Source organism: Staurois parvus, unplaced genomic scaffold (assembly GCF_062004578.1).
Source record: "Staurois parvus isolate SC_StPar_1 unplaced genomic scaffold, SC_StPar_1.0 ptg000096l, whole genome shotgun sequence".
NCBI classification, from domain to species: Eukaryota; Metazoa; Chordata; class Amphibia; order Anura; family Ranidae; genus Staurois; species Staurois parvus.
In genome coordinates this window covers 6555839-6574928 of record NW_028317892.1, presented here as the reverse complement: position 1 = coordinate 6574928, position 19090 = coordinate 6555839, and the positions used below count along the sequence as shown (strand labels likewise).

Here is a 19090-nt window from a genome sequence, read left to right as displayed (position 1 = left end):
CCACGGAATCGTTCCGGCAGAGGAACGCGGGGTTCAGGAGCTAGGGATGTGGCAACCGCTCCGGATACCGGGTTAGCGGGAGGTCCTGCAGGTGGAGGACTCTGAGCAGGGGGAGTCAGGGGGGCTATTGACTCCATGCAGTCCTCCAGTCGGGCGCAGCGACTGTGGAAGTTCTGAAAAGCCTGGGTCAAGGTGGCCAGGTGCTGACAAATATCCTCTAGGGACGCCGGTCCACTTCCTGGCTCTGTCATGGCCGCAAGGTACTGTTATGATCCGCCAGGTGGTGCCTCAGGCTGCCAACTGACAGACCTACTCAGAGCGTGGGGTCTAAGCCCGGGCTGTGCTTTCACCAGAGCCCCTGATGGTGGGGATGGACTTGAAACAGTCCCGGGCCAGGTCACGACCTCCGAGCAGGCCCGCCAGTGGCTGAGGAGACCCTTGGGGACAGGTACCGGGAGAGCCAGATATGAAGAGGATGGCGGCCCCAGCAGGGTAGTAACGGATCGTGGGCCCGTGAGGGTAAGCGGGGTACAGAATCGGTAGGCGAGAGTAGTCGGGTCACACGCAGGGTCAGCAGGGAAGTCAATCCGTAGAATGGTCAGGGCAATCCGGGTCAAACGCAGGAGCAGGCAGAATAGTCAGGACAATCCGGGTCAAACGCAGGAGCAGGCAGAGTAGTCAGGACAATCCGGGTCAAACGCAGGAGCAGGCAGAATAGTCAGGGTCAATCAGGGTCACAAGATAGGTGCAGGAACTCAGGATCACAGAAAGACCTTGCGGCAATCTGTGACAGTGCAGGGCATCTTTAAATAGTGCGCCCTGCACTGTCATTGGCCGGCTAGGACGCGCCCCCGGCTGTCATTGGACGCCTGAGGCGCGCCCGCGGCTCCTACTGCGCATGCGCGGCGTCCTGTCAGCCGCGGCTCGCCGGGACCTAGTGCCTGTGTCCCGGCGCGATCCGCCACCACTGCGCATGCGCGAGGGACGGAGCCGCAATCGCGGACCATGGAGCCGTGGTCCCTGACACCCAGAATGAGATAACCATTAATGATTGCCTTCAAAGTCAGAATATACTTCATATTTTCAAGTCACGACCTTCTATTCTCCTTGATGAATGGAAGGGTGAAGAGATTGATCCAAGAGGAGTGGCAGGAGTGGTATGAAATTTTACATACGTAAGCAAAATTATAATCTAATCAGGTGGAAAACGCTGCTTCTCTGTTCAAAAGAATGGCACTGCAACATGCTAATGCACTTAGCATTCATTGCAGTAATACACACATTACAGCACTGAAACCCAGTGCAAAAGGTGTGGACACTACCATTATGCATTTTGTTCGGAGTCCTCAATCGAGGAATTGACGGAGATCTAAGAGATTTATGTTGAGAGGCATGGGGTGCATGTAAGCCAGTGATCACAGGATTTTGTGGTAAGCGCAATACAGTCGGGACCCAGACTCTCAGGGTCACCATTACCCATGACTTGCCAAAAGAGTAGGTTGTTAGTACTCTTGGTGAGCTCAAGTGCTTGGTGGATTTCATGGATGAAGTAGCATTTGTTGTTATTAAAGTACGCTTAGGGCAGTGCTGCATTCAGTGACAACATAAAAAAGGGCTATAAGGCCCAGTTCTTGGTCAACAAGTCCGTCCCCAGACAGGGTGGTCATAAGTGCTTGTATGGTGACAAGTTTTTCCCTCTGACAAATAGTTTGATGTGACTATTCCAAGAAACTCACTGTTGCTAAACCCCAGTTTGCTGTACAGATGGATTGGATGGTGCTTGCAGTGGGCACCTAATTGCTGTATAATAGTGTTTCAAAGAGTGGCACACATCCTTGGAATCAGTCCTGGAGACAGGTTCTCACAGCACTCAGGGCAAGGATGTGTAACTGTGCCCCATCCCCCATCTGCTAATACATGTCATAGAATGGGTGTACCACCCTGCATTTATTCTCTGCCCCCTTCCTCTACTGCACCAAGGGCAGCTGCCCCTTCTGCCCATCCCTTATCCTGGCGCTGCTTGGAAAGTTGGACACTCTTTATTGGTCACAATTTAAAGTTACATGTGTATCCCAATGCTTAGCACCATTATAAGAACAATCGGTGGTTAGTTTGGCCTTCCTCCTCATAAGATGTTGAAGCTCCACTGAGTTCTGTCTGCTAGTTTGACCCACATTACATTCCAGGACTCAAGATCCTTTTGCCAGAATGGAACACTTCAAGAGCAGGTGGAAGGGTGTGCAAGGGCACCTTTCTGAAGGGTGCACAGCCATGTTCCTTTTCATCCCCTAAAGGAATCTTGTTGATGGGAGACACCCCCCCTCGGCTGGTGTAGTGGGGGCCAGGGTGGCCAATTGTGCACACAGATGGTAAACCCCATTTTTGGGATCTGTGGGTGCCTTCTACATTAAAACTAAGTTACTTTTTTCTTCATACTGACCAAGAGAGCACATTCAGGAGGTGGATGTCCTCTTTCAGTACATAAATATTAGACGACTGCAAAGGGCAATGATTCTAAGTCCTCCCTCATGCTTTTTTTCTACTTGGTGTTTCATACAAGGAAGACCGGAGACTGGATACCCACGTTGAATTTAAAGGAACTCAGTCTCGGTGGGAAATGGATATTTCCAGTTCATGTTCCTTCCTTTCAGGGTTCCACCTCAGCAATGACCTTTATGAAGGTTCTAATCTCTGTGTAGCCCCTCTGAGGAAATGGGGGTGCTTCGAATCCATAAGTACTTGGATGGTATTCTACTGTTGGCTCAGAGTCCAGATGACCTACTAGTTCAAAAGAGGATTCTTCTGGCCAGCCTGAGAAGTTGTGGCTGGATAGGAAGTGTCAAGACAGTTGGAGCAGACCTGACTATTCATCGATATGGAGGCCCAGTTCAATACTCAAGTGAGTAATTTTCCCCTTCTTAGAATGGGCCAAGCAGTTGTCAGCTTCCCAATGCAGGGGCTCCTGGAAATGATAGTGCCTTAAATCCCTATGCTATCCTGTGCACACTGGATTCTCTGGACATTCCAAAGAATTTCATTTTTGCAATGCAGAAGGCAGCACTTGAGCCAGTGCAAAGTGCTTCTCTTCGGATGCGCAGGAGACTCTGGTGATGGGGATGTCAGACAATCCTTACTCAATCCTGTACGGTAGGTTCATTATCCTGGACAATTGTCACCACCGATCCCAGCGCTACAGGGTGGATCACCACCTGCAGTCATCTGAGAACACGAGACAGGTGGAGTTTCCCATAGGATAGGGTAGTCTCTAATGTACAAAATAACTGAGCAGTTGGGATAACACTATGTATGCTGTTGTCTAGCATTCAGGCTTAACTGGTTATTCTGCATGACCTCAAAACAACAGCAGTGTCATACATTCTGAAACAAGGGAGAACCAATGGCAGGTTCCAATAGAAGTGGAACTATCATGTCCCTGACTGAATGAAATCTTCATGGGCTACGGGTGGTGTACGTTCTGGGCGCCTAGGATATTGAAAGGGACTGTTGTGTTTTTGGTTCCCAATGAATGGGTCTTTAATCAGATGATCTTTCCAATATCACTAAAGTATGGGACCTTCCTCAGCTGAACCTGGTTGCATCACCCTCCATTCACAGGGCGCCTCTTTTGTTATTCTCACCAGTTGATGGAGGAAAGGGACGCTTTCACTCAACCAAGGATTAGTCACCTAGCAGATGCCTTTCCTCTACTGCCTTTGGTCATGAAGGGGAGACTGTTATCTGAGAGTCTCACTATGATAGCAAGCATGCCTAATTTGCCCTCAGGCCTTTGGTTTACCCCACCTGTGGAATTTAGTCCAGACCAAGCACTTCAGCTTTCAATTTTTCCACAGCACCTGTCCCAGGATAGACTGAAAATTGAGATGGAAGGATTGAAGGACTGGGACCATCCTTTGGCAATGGTAAACCCTGGCTAAGTTCCAGGAAAAGATGCCAACAAATGTTAATTTCTCCAAAGTCTTAAACAGGTTCGCAGAATTCTGATCCTCGGAACCCAGTGGCTGACCATTTCCTCACACAGATCTGAATTTGGAGCTTAGCCTAGTTCTGTAATGACTAAAATTTCAGCCAGTTCTGCTTTTACCAGGGAAAATGGGTGTATGAGCTGCCCGGGGAACTCTTCAGGAGGTCAGTCCCGAGACTTTGCCCTGAGGCGGAATAACGTTCCCCAGTGGGATTTTATTCTTGTCCTGATTTTCCTGCCAGGACTCTGTTTGCTCCTACAGAAAGCAGTCATCAGTGTGATGTCACTCAAGAGGCAGCGTCCTCTTCAGGTAATAATTTCAGGGGGCAGAGTTTTGGATCTGCAAGTACTTGGAGCTACAAAGTCCTTCATCTTATTTTTTGTGCCCTTCGAGCATCTTTGTCCCCAGCTGGCTTCTGTTTTCATCTTACAAAAGAAATAGTGATTCCATCCTTTCCAGCAGAGACGGTACCTAATCTACACAAGCTGGGACTACCAAGTGTCTAAAATGCCTACCTTTGAGTCGCTTTCTAGTTAAAATCCTCTGGAAGGCTGTTCGTGTTTCCATCATGCAAACTTGAAGGCAGAAGCTACAGCATAACCTTATCATCTTAGAGTGTCAAGGCCATCCAGAAAACCTACAGTGCAGCCAGGCAAGAGCCTCCAGAAGTGGCAGAGGCTCATTCAGCTAGGTCCATTTCTACATCTTTAAGTTCGGGACAGTGCATGCAAAATGTCTATGGAGACATCTACAAAGCAGCAGGCTGGTTGCTGCAGTGCACCTGCCTCAGGTGCCACAGGGAAGGAGAAAATCCAGGGACTTGTACGTCAATGGACTTCAATGGAATGATGGTCCAGGTTTCCATGTCTATTGTAATAAAGTTTGCTTATACTTTTTTAGCCCTCCATGTTTAGCTCTTTATCACGTATATACTGCCATCTTGGCATCTGGAAAACTTGTATTAAATATTTACCGTAATTTTCTTTTCCTGATGACAATCCATGGCAACATATGAACCCTCCCTTTTCCTTTGATCTTGTTATTTTTAATAAGGGAGATTGCTCTTGCTTTCCTTTTATAGATTTAAACAGATCCTGTGGGTGGATATAGGGGCAGAGCTATAACACATGTATGCTGCCATGGATTGGCATCAGGAAAGGAAAATTATGGTATTTGATACTATTTTCTGTTTATAGCAAAAGACTGAAAAGACAGAAAAATAAAAATGTTTATACAGTTCTATGCCACTAGGGGGCAGTGATTATACATATTTGCCTGTAAAATCCAGTATCTATGGCAACTCCAAATACACAGAATAAACAGAGGAACATCTAAATCTTGTTCAGACACAAATTATAGCAGTGTATAAAAATACTATCATGTTGCTGCAGCTATAATTGGCAGTACTTTCATGTTTATTTCAGACTATTTTGTTGGAAGAAGAAAGGGATAATTGAATATTATTCAATTAAATCTGAAACATTTCAAATTAATTATAGCGGCTAATTGAATGTTATGAATTATTTGGAACTCAAAAGCACAATTTCAAGTCCTGTAAAGAAACGTGTTATTAGTGTATCTGGTTGTGATAACAAATAGCTTTGTGTCTGCGGTTACTGTTACCAGGCAGAGAAAGTATCCATCCACGGTGCGCATAGCAGGCTGAGTGTCTGTGTCAGCACTGACTCGGAAAATGCCAGTTATTTTACCACAGCTATCTGCGTCAATGTTTTCTAGTTATGACCCCAGATATGTACCAGGGTAAGTGCTTCTCTACATGTATACATGCTTTTTATTTCCTCTCTCAAAAAGGGCAGTTGTTGGAACTGCTATTTATTATTCATTAACGAGCAGGGCCTTCTGTTTTCTCACATTGTATTGTAACTGTAATGTCTACCTTCATTTTGTAAAGCGGTTTGCAAACTGTTTGCGCTACATAAATCCTGTATAATAATAATAATAATTTTATTATTATTATATAGGATTTATATAGCGCCAACAGTATGCACATCACTTTACAATATAAATTATTATTAATATATAGCATTTATATAGCGCCAACAGTTTTCTCAGCGCTTTACAATATAAATTATTATTATTATATAGGATTTATATAGCATCAACAGTTGGCACAGTGCTTTACAATATAAATTATTATTATTATTATATAGGATTTATATAGCGCCAACAGTTTGCTCAGGGCTTTACAATATAAATAATTATTAATATATAGGATTTATATAGCGCCAACAGTTTGCTCAGCGCTTTACAATATCAATTATTATTATTACATAGGATTTATATAGTGCCAACAGTTCGCTCAGCGCTTAACAATATAAATTATTATTAATATAGGTTTTATATAGCTCCAACAGTTTGCTCAGCACTTTACAATATCAATTATTATTATTATATAGGATTTATATAGCACCAATAGTATGCACAGCGCTTTACAATCTAAATTATTATTATTATTATATAGGATTTATATAGTGCCAACAGTTTGCACAGCGCTTTACAATATCAATTATTATTATTATATAGGATTTATATAGCGCCAAACAGTTTTCTCAGCACTTACAATATACATTATTATTATTATACAGGATTTATGTAGCGCCAACAGTATGCACAGCACCTTACAATATAAAGGGAGACAATACAGTTACAATATATAAAATATTAAATGTGTCGCGCTCCTCAATATTGTTTAGTAGTGAATAAATATAAGAAAATAATAAATAAATAAAATTTAAATAATTCTAAATGGATCCATAGTGATAAAATTTAAAAACCCCTGGTGTTATATTTAATTAACCATACAAATAAAATTAAATAGTGTGAAAATAGCTGATAAATTCAGATTATATGGACACAATATTAATTAAATCAAGTAAACTAAAAAAACCCCATACGTAGTGGTATATTATGTGCAAAACTTATATGTGCAAAAAATGCAAAAATATTTCATAAAACAGTGAAGAAAAAAAAAAAAAAAAAAAAAAAAAAAATATATATATATATATATATATATATATATATATATAAAATAAAAAACAGTATACTAATTCATATAAAAATTGATAAATCAAAAATGATAAATAAATAATAGTAAAACAATACAAATATTATAGTTTGCTCACTCTCACTTGTGCAGCCTAAAAATAGTGATAAGAGCTATATACTGGTTATCCTTAACTCAGGTGACAAATGATTGTCCCAAACGTGGAAAATGTATTGCTGTTGAGGTAGATTGTAATATTCCTTTCCTTCCACTAGATGGCCTTTTCTTCTGTGTTATAAGGGTTGGATAGATGGAAGTAGATATCTCCCCTCGTCCTATTAAAGACTATCTCCTTTATCCTCTTCTTCCCTTTTGCTCCTCCAATTTAGGCCATGTAAAAGAAAGATTCCCACATAGTGCTTTATCCTTCATATAGGGTTTAATATGTCTCCAGCCAAATGCAAACTTACATTTTCACAGGGTAATACAGAGCGTTTTAAAAATGTGTGTGCCCTCGCACAGTGACAGTACTCGCCGTTCCGTTGTTGGTGGCGTCGTGACGTCAGAGCCCCTCCCCTCCCCCTGAGGAAGCCACGTGACCCTGTGGCGTAACGCGTAGGGGAGGGGCTCTGACGTCACGACGCCACCAACAACGGAACGGCGAGTACTGTCACTGTGCGAGGGCACACACATTTTTAAAACGCTCTGTATTACCCTGTGAAAATGTAAGTTTGCATTTGGCTGGAGACATATTAAACCCTATATGAAGGATAAAGCACTATGTGGGAATCTTTCTTTTACATGGCCTAAATTGGAGGAGCAAAAGGGAAGAAGAGGATAAAGGAAATAGTCTTTAATAGGACGAGGGGAGATATCTACTTCCATCTATCCAACCCTTATAACACAGAAGAAAAGGCCATCTAGTGGAAGGAAAGGAATATTACAATCTACCTCAACAGCAATACATTTTCCACGTTTGGGACAATCATTTGTCACCTGAGTTAAGGATAACCAGTATATAGCTCTTATCACTATTTTTAGGCTGCACAAGTGAGAGTGAGCAAACTATATTATTTGTATTGTTTTACTATTATTTATTTATCATTTTTGATTTATCAATTTTTATATGAATTAGTATACTGTTTTTTATTTTATATATATATATATATATATATATATATATATATATATTTTTTTTTTTTTTCTTCACTGTTTTATGAAATATTTTTGCATTTTTTGCACATATAAGTTTTGCACATAATATACCACTACGTATGGAGGTTTTTTAGTTTACTTGATTTAATTAATATTGTGTCCATATAATCTGAATTTATCAGCTATTTTCACACTATTTAATTTTATTTGTATGGTTAATTAAATATAACACCAGGGGTTTTTAAATTTTATCACTATGGATCCATTTAGAATTATTTAAATTTTATTTATTTATTATTTTCTTATATTTATTCACTACTAAACAATATTGAGGAGCGCGACACATTTAATATTTTATTTATTCATTTCCACATAATATTATGAGTATGTGTTTTTGTGTTGATGCACCGTCATATTTATAGGAGTTAATTATTTATAAGTATTTATATACCACCATAGTAGCTCACAAGTTCACATCATTACAACAGTTACAATATAGTTCAGAAGGAATAGGGGGGCCCTGCTCATGGAGCTTACAATTTAAAAGGGAGGGGGAGGGAGCACTAGTAATAGCTGTGGGGGATGAGTTGTAGATGAGGTAGTCAATGTACAGTGTTTAGACACTTATTATACACTTAGGTGGCAATCATTCAGTAAGGATTTGTTTACACAGGCATCACTCTGAGAAGAGCAAAGTGCAGTTTATTGCTTTTCACAGAGCAGGGCAGTCATGGCTGAAAAGCATTCAGGAGACCTCCTGAATGCTTGTTTTTGTTTTTTTTGTCAGCTAAATGGGCTGTTTAAATAGAAATACAGAGCTACAACTATGATCCTAATGTTTTTCTCCTAGTTGGGGCACAACCACATTCACTAAGCATTTGTTTACACGTGCATCACTCTGGGACAGGGGCGGACTGACCATTTGGAAACTGGGGCACTGCCCGAGGGCCCAGGGTCAGTAGGGGGCCCCATGAGATGCCCCTGGTACCTTTTTCATAGGCTTTTTTGAGTTTGGGCAAGGACACAGGGGCCCCATGATCCCCTATTGCCCGGGGGCCCCATGAGTTGTCAGTCCGCCCCTGCTCTGGGAGGAGCAATGTGCAGTTTATTGCTTTTCACAGAGCAGGGCAGTCACGGCTGAAAAGCATTCAGGAGACCTGAATGCTTGTTTTTTTCTGTCAGCTAAATGGGCTGTTTAAATATGAATACCGAGCTACAACTATGATCCTAATGTTTTTCTCCTAGTTCCAGCAGGACCACATTCACTTGAATATGTTGCATTTGGCAAGGATACTACCTGTCAAATGTGACGGGAGAAGCAAGCATCACTGCTGCAGCATGTGTACACCCCCATCCAGCTTAAGAGAGGGGGTGTGGTTGGAGAGCAGTAAAATCGTGACACAACCTCATATTTTTAGTGCCCCCCCAGCTGTAAGTGTAACCTAAGCTTAAAGCAGTGATATCTGAAGGCCATAACCTAAAGCAACCAGTTAGATTTCAACTTATAGAATATGTTACCTCAACATTGCATAATCCTGATATATGCCTGCTTTACCATGTACTGATATGAAAAAGTTTTCTTTTCTCTTTGTGTGAAAGCCCTGGCGTTCCTGCCAGTCCCCCTGCTTTCCTATTTCAAACTGACCACAGTAGGCACATCCATCTCAGCATGGTCCATTCTCTGGCTGTTTGCCTATGCTACAATAATCAGACTTGTACTGATACACCCCTTGCACAGCTCTTCACTGGGAAGATCTGTGTTCTGCTGTTTCTCCACACCTAGCTCTCAAAGCTCTTTATGCAGCTGAGAACAGAGATTATGTGAGTGGTTCAAAAGGGGATCTTCTGCAGCAGATGTTTTTGTAAACTGTCTATTGAAGTCTGCTTCCATCCTGAGGATCCTATTTGTAAACCTGGGGGTAAAATCCAGATCCCCTATAATGGGTGTCATCGAAGAGGGCAGCAGGGTCAGATCTGTGGTGCTGAATACCAACCTAGCTACAGTAAGAGTGTTGCTGACAGGGGCGGACTGACCATTTGGAAACTCGGGCACTGCCCGAGGGCACGGGGTCAGTAGTGAGCCCCATGAGATGCCCCTGGTACCTTTTTCATAGGCTTTTTTGAGTATGGGCAAGGACACAGGGGCCCCATGATCCCCTATTGCCCGGGGGTCCCATGAGTTGTCAGTCCGCCCCTGGTTGCCATTTAAGGGGTGGTTCTGCAATTCCCCAGGGAGCTGTGAGGTGAGCCAGGGCAATGTCGGGAGAGGAATGGGAGCATCCTCCATCTCCATTGCCACCCACTATTTGGATTCGGCATTACAAAGTCAATCCACCAACCTCAGGAGGTGTCAATCTGTAATACCTGACCAGGTCAGGAAGGCCAATACCCCCATGTACTTTAGATACAGTAAGTCTTTGCAATTTTATCCTGGGGGATTTACAAGACCAAATAAAGTTCCTAAAAAGAGAGCAACGCTAATTAAAAAAATTTGAAGAGATGTGGATAGGCATGGCCTGGAGCACATATAATATCCCAGCAAATGGTTTTGACTAATAAATAAGAACTTTATAAATAACATACTAAGCTAAAACAGACTTTATCAATGTAGTGTCTTTAAATTACTGGTACATTTTCTTAGTTACACAGGTTATACTTCAAAACTTCGAAGTGATAGGGGTAACATATATGGCAATGCAACTCTGCAGTCTCGTGACTATGAACCAGGCCTCCAAAGATCTTCACAGTTTCCTGTGTCTGCACGGAGAGAAAACTACAGAACATCTGATTTACACCTCGGAGGAATAATTACAAACATACCAAGAGAAAATGCTGAAAATTGGAATAATAAAAGTGGTACAACTGTGTTTATTCTTAAATATTACATTTCCTAATAAATTATCTTATTTTTACTTTTATAGTAGGTCTACAGTTCAGTTTAAGCGTAAAATATCCCCTTTAGTTTATGAACTTATTAAACAGGGATATTTGTTTATTTGTTGGTTTTTATAGTAATCTACCCAATTGCATAGTTGCTATGCTATTATATCTGGGAAACACACCATTACAGGCAGTCCACGAGTTACGAACATTCGAGTTACGAACAACTCGTACTTACAAATGGAGAGAGAAACAGGAAGCGAGAGGAAATCTACCCCTAGGAAGGGAAATTCACTCCTGTATGGCACCTTTCACATTCCGTTCCATTTTTTTTCATCAGTTCAGTCACATTTTTTCAGAGAAAAAAAGGATCAGTACTTCATCAGTTCACATCAGTTTTTACATCGGTTATTTTTATCTACTACCAATGCAAAAACAGATGGAAGAAATTGACCGCTAGTCCGTTTACATTAGTTTTTCTTCTGTTCCATATTTTTTCTGGAACAAAAATACAGGTTTACCTCGGTTTTTGAATTTAATTCATTCTGCGGGACTTTTCGTATTGAGAAAAATTTATAAACCGAAATGCGGTTTCCCATGCATTGAAAAACAATGAATCTGTTCTGGAGATCAGAATAAAGTTTAAAGAAAAAGTCTTTTATCTCTGCAAAACTTTTTATAAAATGCACTTTAAAGGCATAAATACTGTACAGGGACATGATTAAAAATTAATTCGTAAATGCACTGAAAACCAATTAATCCGTTCCGGAGGTCAGAAAAAAGTCAAAAAAGGTTTTATCTGTTCAAAACTCTTTATAAAGTGTACTTTAAAGGCATAAAGGGACATGATTAAAAACAAAATTTTAAATGCATTGAAAACCAATTAATCCTTTCCGGAGGTTAGAAAAAAGTAAAAACTCTTATCTGTTCTTTATAAACTGCACTTTGAAGGCATAGTACTGTATAGGAACATGATTAAAAAAATTCATCAATGCATTAAAAACCAATTAATCCATTTGTATTGCAAAAAAAATCATAAACCGAGGCATTATTTTCATTGGATTTTCATTCGTAAAGCGAAAATTACTTTAACCGTGGCGTTCGTAAACTGAGGTACGCATGTAGATCTTTCTTATCTTTCAAAGAAAGGAATGTTAACAGAAACGGATGATCATCCTCTTACATCCGCTTGCCCACAGAAATACATTGGTGTCCGTTTTTCATCCGTCCGACACACAGAATGCCACCGTGTGAAAGGGGCCTAACAGCTTACAAACATGTGCTGGTTGTTTAGTTTAGAGGGCAGGCAGCCTGCCAAGAATTGGCTCTCATAGAAAAAAACTCAGATTTCAGCACCTCTGTTGTGAAATCTAAAAATACCTGCTTTCACAATATCTAAAGATACAAAAGTGATTTATGACTTGTTTTAAAGTGCTTGTACTGTATGTTCAGTATATGCAAACATTTTTGTGCAGAGCCTGTACACAAGATCAGTTTAGATATTTTGCCTATTGTAACAGTAACAATGTAAATCTTAAACTCATACATTGTATAATTTCTTCGCTTGCAAACTAGGCTATTTCCACCCAGCTAGCGGAAAGTATCATCTTATCCGAATGAACCATACACTTGATGGGGATCCTACAATTTCATCAGCAATAAATGTAATTGAGGAAATAAAATATGAACTGACCAATCCAACTAAATCGATGCCTTCAGAAACAGGCACATGTGCCTCATTACAACACAGTTTGGAAACTCCGAAACAGGCAGCAAGGTGTATCAAAGCAGCTGAAAAGGTCTGTGATCTGTTATGTTATTTTTAATTTCTAATAATGTACATATTATGGTATGGCTGAAAAAAAGTGCTCCCTGTCATTCAGCCCTGGTTCACACTGATATGGTGTGGAATTCGCAGCTTTTTCTGTGCGAATTCCGTACCGCATCAGAATCGCACCCCATTCATGTGAACCACTGCGGGTGTGTATTTTAAATTAACAGCACCCCATAAGCTGTTTGCAAAACGCGGCGCGATGTGCAGAATCAGATTGCATAGGTGTGAATTACCCATGCGATCCAATTCTAGTGCGGACCAAAAAAAAGGTCCTGCACCTTTTTGGTGTGGGTGTGGTGCGATTAGAGCCATACAAAACGTATGCCTCCAATCGCACCGCACACAAATTGCTTGTGACTTGTACAGGAATGCACCGTATATATATGTGAACCCAAAGGACAGATACTAGCTCTCTTACATGTAAGGCTAAAAGTATATGGTCAAAACGGTCAAAGTAACATGTTAAAGCGAAACAGTCACAAGCACAGTTATTTATTGATCTGAATATGTTGTTTTAAAACATGTCAGCTTTTATTGCTTTATGTATCCCTGTTTGTGAGACCCCCCCCCCCACTGTCTATTTCATAGGTGTCAGGCAAACAGGTAGTTGGAGGTATTCTTTCCAATAGTGACCATAAAAAAAAAAACAAGAATCTGTCAGGATTTATTGTTGTCTGCGGCTCATAAGGTCTCATAAGGTTTATCTTCTGACCTGTACAGATGCTGCATGCCGTGCCGTGTTCTTTTTCTTTCCAAGGTCCATGCAAAACTAAAAATTGAAATTAGAAAAACTTGTCTGTAGTTGGACTTATTTTGAAGCATCACCATGAAGCACTAAAAACAGTAACTAAAATATGAAAGTATCATGCATTACCCAAGAGAGCAGCCCTAAGAAATGTACGCCATACTGATGGTATTAACAGTATAAGGCAATGTAGGTAACAGCATAAATTAATTTGCAAGTGAGGTAATGTACAACAAATTGAGACATGGCTTTACACCCATATTCGTTATGAGCCATGTCACACTGGGGTTTATTTATTTATTTATTTTTATTTATTAATATTATTATTTAAATAATTTTATTTTAATTTACTTAATAAAGGTTTATTTATTAATTAAGTACAAAATCAGGCTCACTTCTGCATAGAAATCAATCAGCTTCCAAGATTTCTTTCCAAAGCTTGATTGAACAAGCTGAGGTTAGAAGCTGATTGGTTCCTATGCAGAACTGAGCCTGATTTTGCACGCTTCAGCGATAGTAAATAAACTCCAGTGTTCCATCTTCTTTTCATTGAACATTCCTGCACGATTTATTGAGCATTGGCGACACTTGTTCTATAGAGTGTGTGCTCATGGGACCCAACACATATGCAGGACATGCGCCATAAAAATGCAGCTGTCCCTCAGAACGCCATAATGCATTCACATGCAAAAGAAAACACAAGTGCTGGCTTGGGTTGCCTACAAAGTAATTTAGTCAGATATGTTTTTTGGGCATGTCTTCACAAACCAAAAGCACATGTAAATCTGCAGAGAACAGTTCTGAATAAGCCCTTAGGAGTAAACCACAAGATATTTATATACTATTGCTGACATTACAAATCTAAAACACAGGGGCTTATCCCACTATAAAATTACATGGTTGACGCTACAGAGATTCTTTTGTTAGACCCCAGTGATCAACTAAGTATCCAAAACTGGCAGTCCAACTAGAAAACACTCCTTCACTTTTAGAGAAAAAGTGGAAATGTTTTCAAATGTTCTCTGCTGCTGGTTACTGGGTACCCAGCGGGTTGAATGGAGAAAAAAACGTACAAATCGTCCTATTAACACATCCAATGTTAGTGTGGTGATCTCCCCACTGAGCTATTGTATTCTGACAGGGGGACCGCCCCCCCCCCCCCCCACCGGGACACACTGATCAAAGCTCACAGTCATAGGCTGCCAGCGCTGATCGGATGCCATTTGAATGCTGGTTTTCCAGCATGCCCATTTGACAGAAGCCAGTCTTGAGACTGGCTTCTGCTGGATGAGGAGCTGTATACATGGGCTGATAGTCAGCCGGTTCCTGCCAAACTGATTTTTGGCCTAGGTGTACCCACCTTAGGGCTTTCCTGGTTTATAATCCCTGCTGATCAGCTCTTTGAGAATGAGTCAGGCATTGTTAATTTAAAAAGTTGATTGGCTGGCTGGCACTCAGACCCGCACAATTCAGTGGTGGACGGATCTGGATAGGTATACTCTATTTCTCTCTTTGAGTAAAAAAAAAATATAAAAACCACTAGTTTCTTACCTGCATAAGATGTGCATTGATCATGTAGTTTCATGGTATAATTTATTGGCCTGTAATATTCACATCCTGGCATAAGAAGTTTCTAGTGGGTTCAAATATGAGGCATCTGACACTTCCTGTGAAGAAACTACATATCCCATAATACCTGGGTCTCTCAGCCTAGCACTGACACAGTAATTAGATCTAACACAGCCAGAAACAATCAGAACATTCACATTCACAGAGAGATCACCATGATGCAAGATATGTGTTTTCATCACATTAGCATGCCCCCATTGTGATTCAACTCAAAGGCAATGGCAAGGCATGGACTGGTCACTGTGTGACCCAGGAACAAGAAGTTGCCTATTGCGTTAGCTATTAGGAACATATGTTGCACCCTCTAGTGTGCTACTAGAGTAGTGTAGGTAAATCTATTGTGTATGACTCAGTAACTGTGTGAGTCTGTAAATCAGGTTGGGTTACTGCAGATCAGGCTGGATGGCCTAACAGGTTGGGATTTTATCACCTCCACCTGGTTCTGGAGGACCATAGAACCTTCCAGAAGCCAGTGGCCGGAAGTGTTGGAGACATAATCTGCATGTTTATGGGAATCTAACCAATCCCAGGTTTGGAGGCCCTGGTAGAGTGGTGAGACCAACCCATAAATATGGGAGAGTGAGGCTGGCAAGGGAGTGGGGTGGAATATGGAGTTCTGAGGAGACTGTCAGTGGCTTGGGAGGAGTCCCCTAGGTCTAGGGGGGATGGACTCCAGGCTGAACCTGGGCTGGCTCAGTAGGGTCCATTCAGCATCATGGCATGAACCAGCCTGGGAGCAGTGGGAGACCTTCAGAGCAGCAAGGAGGGCTGGTAGTGTCTGCAGGCTGTGGAGCTGGGAGCAGTTCTACAGGGGAGAGGAGACATCTCTGTATGTAGTTTACAACAAACTAAGCTAACATTCAGGGGGGCTGCGAGTCCCTAGCCTGTAAGGTTCAGTTGCTACTGATCCATAATGACTGACCACTTTCAAGGAAAAGAACAGTACAGAATCTGTTTCTGTAAATAGGAAGGAAGTTGTCCCCATGCATTGATTCAGTCAAGCTGGACATCCCATAATCCCTATTACCCTTTCCAAGTTACATCCCCTAATAAAATAACAAAAAACCAAGCTCATGGACTGTTCACTGGCTGTGAATGTAAGGGTGGAAAATGCATGTGGCCTGGCTGTGTGAAGATTAGAGGGGTCCAGAAACACAGCGACCCTCAAGAAGTCTACACATACTAGGTGACTGAATACATGGATATAAGGGAGTTGATTAGTCATGACAATACAAACTGCAGTTACAACATGCGATCCATCATTACAAGGTAAGGCATACGGAATGTAGCTACCCTAGTACCTAGTTAAAACAACAAAATCATCTAAAAGTGTAAAATGCCTTTAATGGCTGTACAACTACTTAATAGCAAAGGGACTAACACTTAAATAATGCATGTATTTCTGCCATAAACAGATAGCTGAGTCTTCATGTACCCCTACATACAGAAATGAAAAGATGAAGACCCGCAAAACTGATTTTATAGGAAAAGAACACTCTTTAAGTCTACCTATGAAAAATGAATTTCTGCAAAGAAGACAAGGAAAAATAATTTTCAGAACGAATAGCGGTCTTCTTCCCAACTACTCTGGATATACTCCTGGTATTGTATTTATATGTATCTCCTTGATTCTCACTGTTTAGAATCTCTTTATTTTTAATGCTAAATCACAAAACTGTATTATTATAATGCTAATGTGTGACCATGTGCTACCCACTAAACTTCAAAACTTCCTAGGTGCATGTAAATATACACATGAAATAATGGGTGGCAGCAACCAATTGACAAACAAGGGAAAGTATGATGTGAAAATATGAGGTGCCTTACATCTAATACAGAAGGTAGTAGTGAATACTATTTTTCACTAAAACAAACAAACAAACAAATAAATAAATAAAAACTAGGTAAACGTAATAAAATAATCCTGGGACATGTTTTAGAGCAAAGTATGGGTGTACATTTGGATACTTTGGATATTTGGATTACATGTAGGTGTAATCTGGGGCGGACTGACCATTTGGAAACTCGGGCACTGCCTGAGGGCCCGGGGTCAGTAGGGGGCCCCATGAGATGCCCCTGGTACCTTTTTCATAGGCTTTTTTTGAGTTTGGGCAAGGACACAGGGGCCCAATGATCCCCAATTGCCCGGGGGCCCCATGAGTTGTCAGTCCGCCCCTGGGTGTAATATCTTATGAACAATCTTATTTATTTTTAAGCTGCATAGTAATGCATTGCTTTACACCTGTACAGGAAAAGGGCAGATTTCAGCTGTGCTTCCCATATGTTGCTATAATGCCAACTTTCTACCGACATTCTGTAACTTTGCTGCTTTTATTTTCTGGTTTGAATTGCCTTACCCTAAATCCGTGGCCTATATTGTAACTGTATAATATAATGTATCACATACGTATATAAATTAGCTATATCTAATATATATATACATTTTTATTTATTTTTTGTTACAACAGGACAAATGTTTCTTATTGGAAACACGTGGGGAAGGAGCAGCGTGAATGCCCTAGGAAAGCTTAGAGAGCAGAAATTTCAGTGGACATCTCTCTTTTAATGTTTCCAAAATGATTTTGTCAACTAATACCCAGTGTTCTGTATAAAGTCTTCCAGAAATGATTTACTGTTACTGCAATGGATTATTTTGTTAAGACTTATCATTTTAAATTTGGATTCCATCACCAAGCATGTAAATAAAGTACTGATTGTTTTGCAATTTGTAACGAGTTTAACTTAAAAGCCTGGTTCACACTGATGCGGTGCGGAATTTGCAGCATTTTCTGTGCAAATTCCGCACTGCATCAGAATCGCACCCCATTCATGCGAACCGCTGTGGGTGTGTGTTAAGTTAACAACATCTCGAAAGCGGTCCGCAAAACGATCCGGTGTAATGTGCAGAATTGGATTACATAGGTGTGAATACCGATGCCATCCGATTCTAGTGCGGACCCAAAAAAGGCTCCAATCGCAGCGCACACAAATTGCATGTGATTTGCACAGGAATGTGGTGTGGTTCCTGTGCGAATCACATGCGATATACTGCATATATATGAACACAGGCTTAAACCCAAAAGCAAACATATCCCTGGATGTGTCTGTAACATGGATCATTATTTGGCATTGCTTGAAGATTGGTCAAAAATTGAAAATTTCAGTTCAATGTTTCTAAATGTAAAATAATGCACCTAGGGAAAAGAATCCATTGAGAGTGTACAACATTGGGGGTACAGTGTTTACCAGCATTACAGAGGAAAAGGACTTAAGGTTACTTATTTCAGATGATTGTAAAATGAGCAAACAGTGTGACCAGGCAGTGGGGAGAGCAAATAGAATTCTAGGATGCATCAGTAGAGGGGTCTCCAGCAGGAGGAAGGAGGTCCCGATTCCCCTATATAGATCTTTAGTTAGACCTCATGTAGAATACTGTGTCCAGTTCTGGAAATCTCACTTACAAAAAGATATTGATAAGATAGAATGAATCCAGAGACGGGTAACAAAAATGGTGAAAGGTCTGGGGGATAAAACATAGCAAGAGCGACTTCAGGAACTTAACATGTACAGTCTGGAGGAAAGAAGGGAAAGGGGAGACATGATTGAAACCTTTAAATACATCAAGGGGGTGAGTAAGGTTCAGGAAGGCAGTATTTTCAACACAAAACCAAAATCAGGAACACGGGGACATGACCTTAAACTAACTGGAGGAAAGTTCAGAACTAATCTCAACAGAATAAGCTGTTCTGCACATGTAGCAGTTAGAGGTTTGAGAAAAAACATTTACCACTGGCAGGGGTACAATGGTCAGCATTTGTTTATTTATGCAAAACCTTTATCCCAAAAGGAAAACAATTGTT

At 40.9% G+C, this 19090-nt stretch overlaps 1 protein-coding gene across 1 annotated transcript; it reads left to right on the top strand.

The window, feature by feature from the left end:
* The first annotated feature begins 5629 nt into the window (after positions 1 to 5629).
* On the top strand, positions 5630 to 17955 carry LOC149467976 (ciliary microtubule inner protein 2B-like). The gene is made up of 5 exons (XM_089670962.1): positions 5630 to 5744; positions 10784 to 10998; positions 12598 to 12821; positions 16646 to 16832; positions 17699 to 17955. Exons 1-5 carry the CDS (start codon positions 5677 to 5679, stop codon positions 17794 to 17796), a joined length of 792 nt encoding a protein of 263 aa, XP_089527088.1. The 5' UTR covers positions 5630 to 5676; the 3' UTR covers positions 17797 to 17955.
* The last annotated feature ends 1135 nt before the right edge of the window (positions 17956 to 19090 follow it).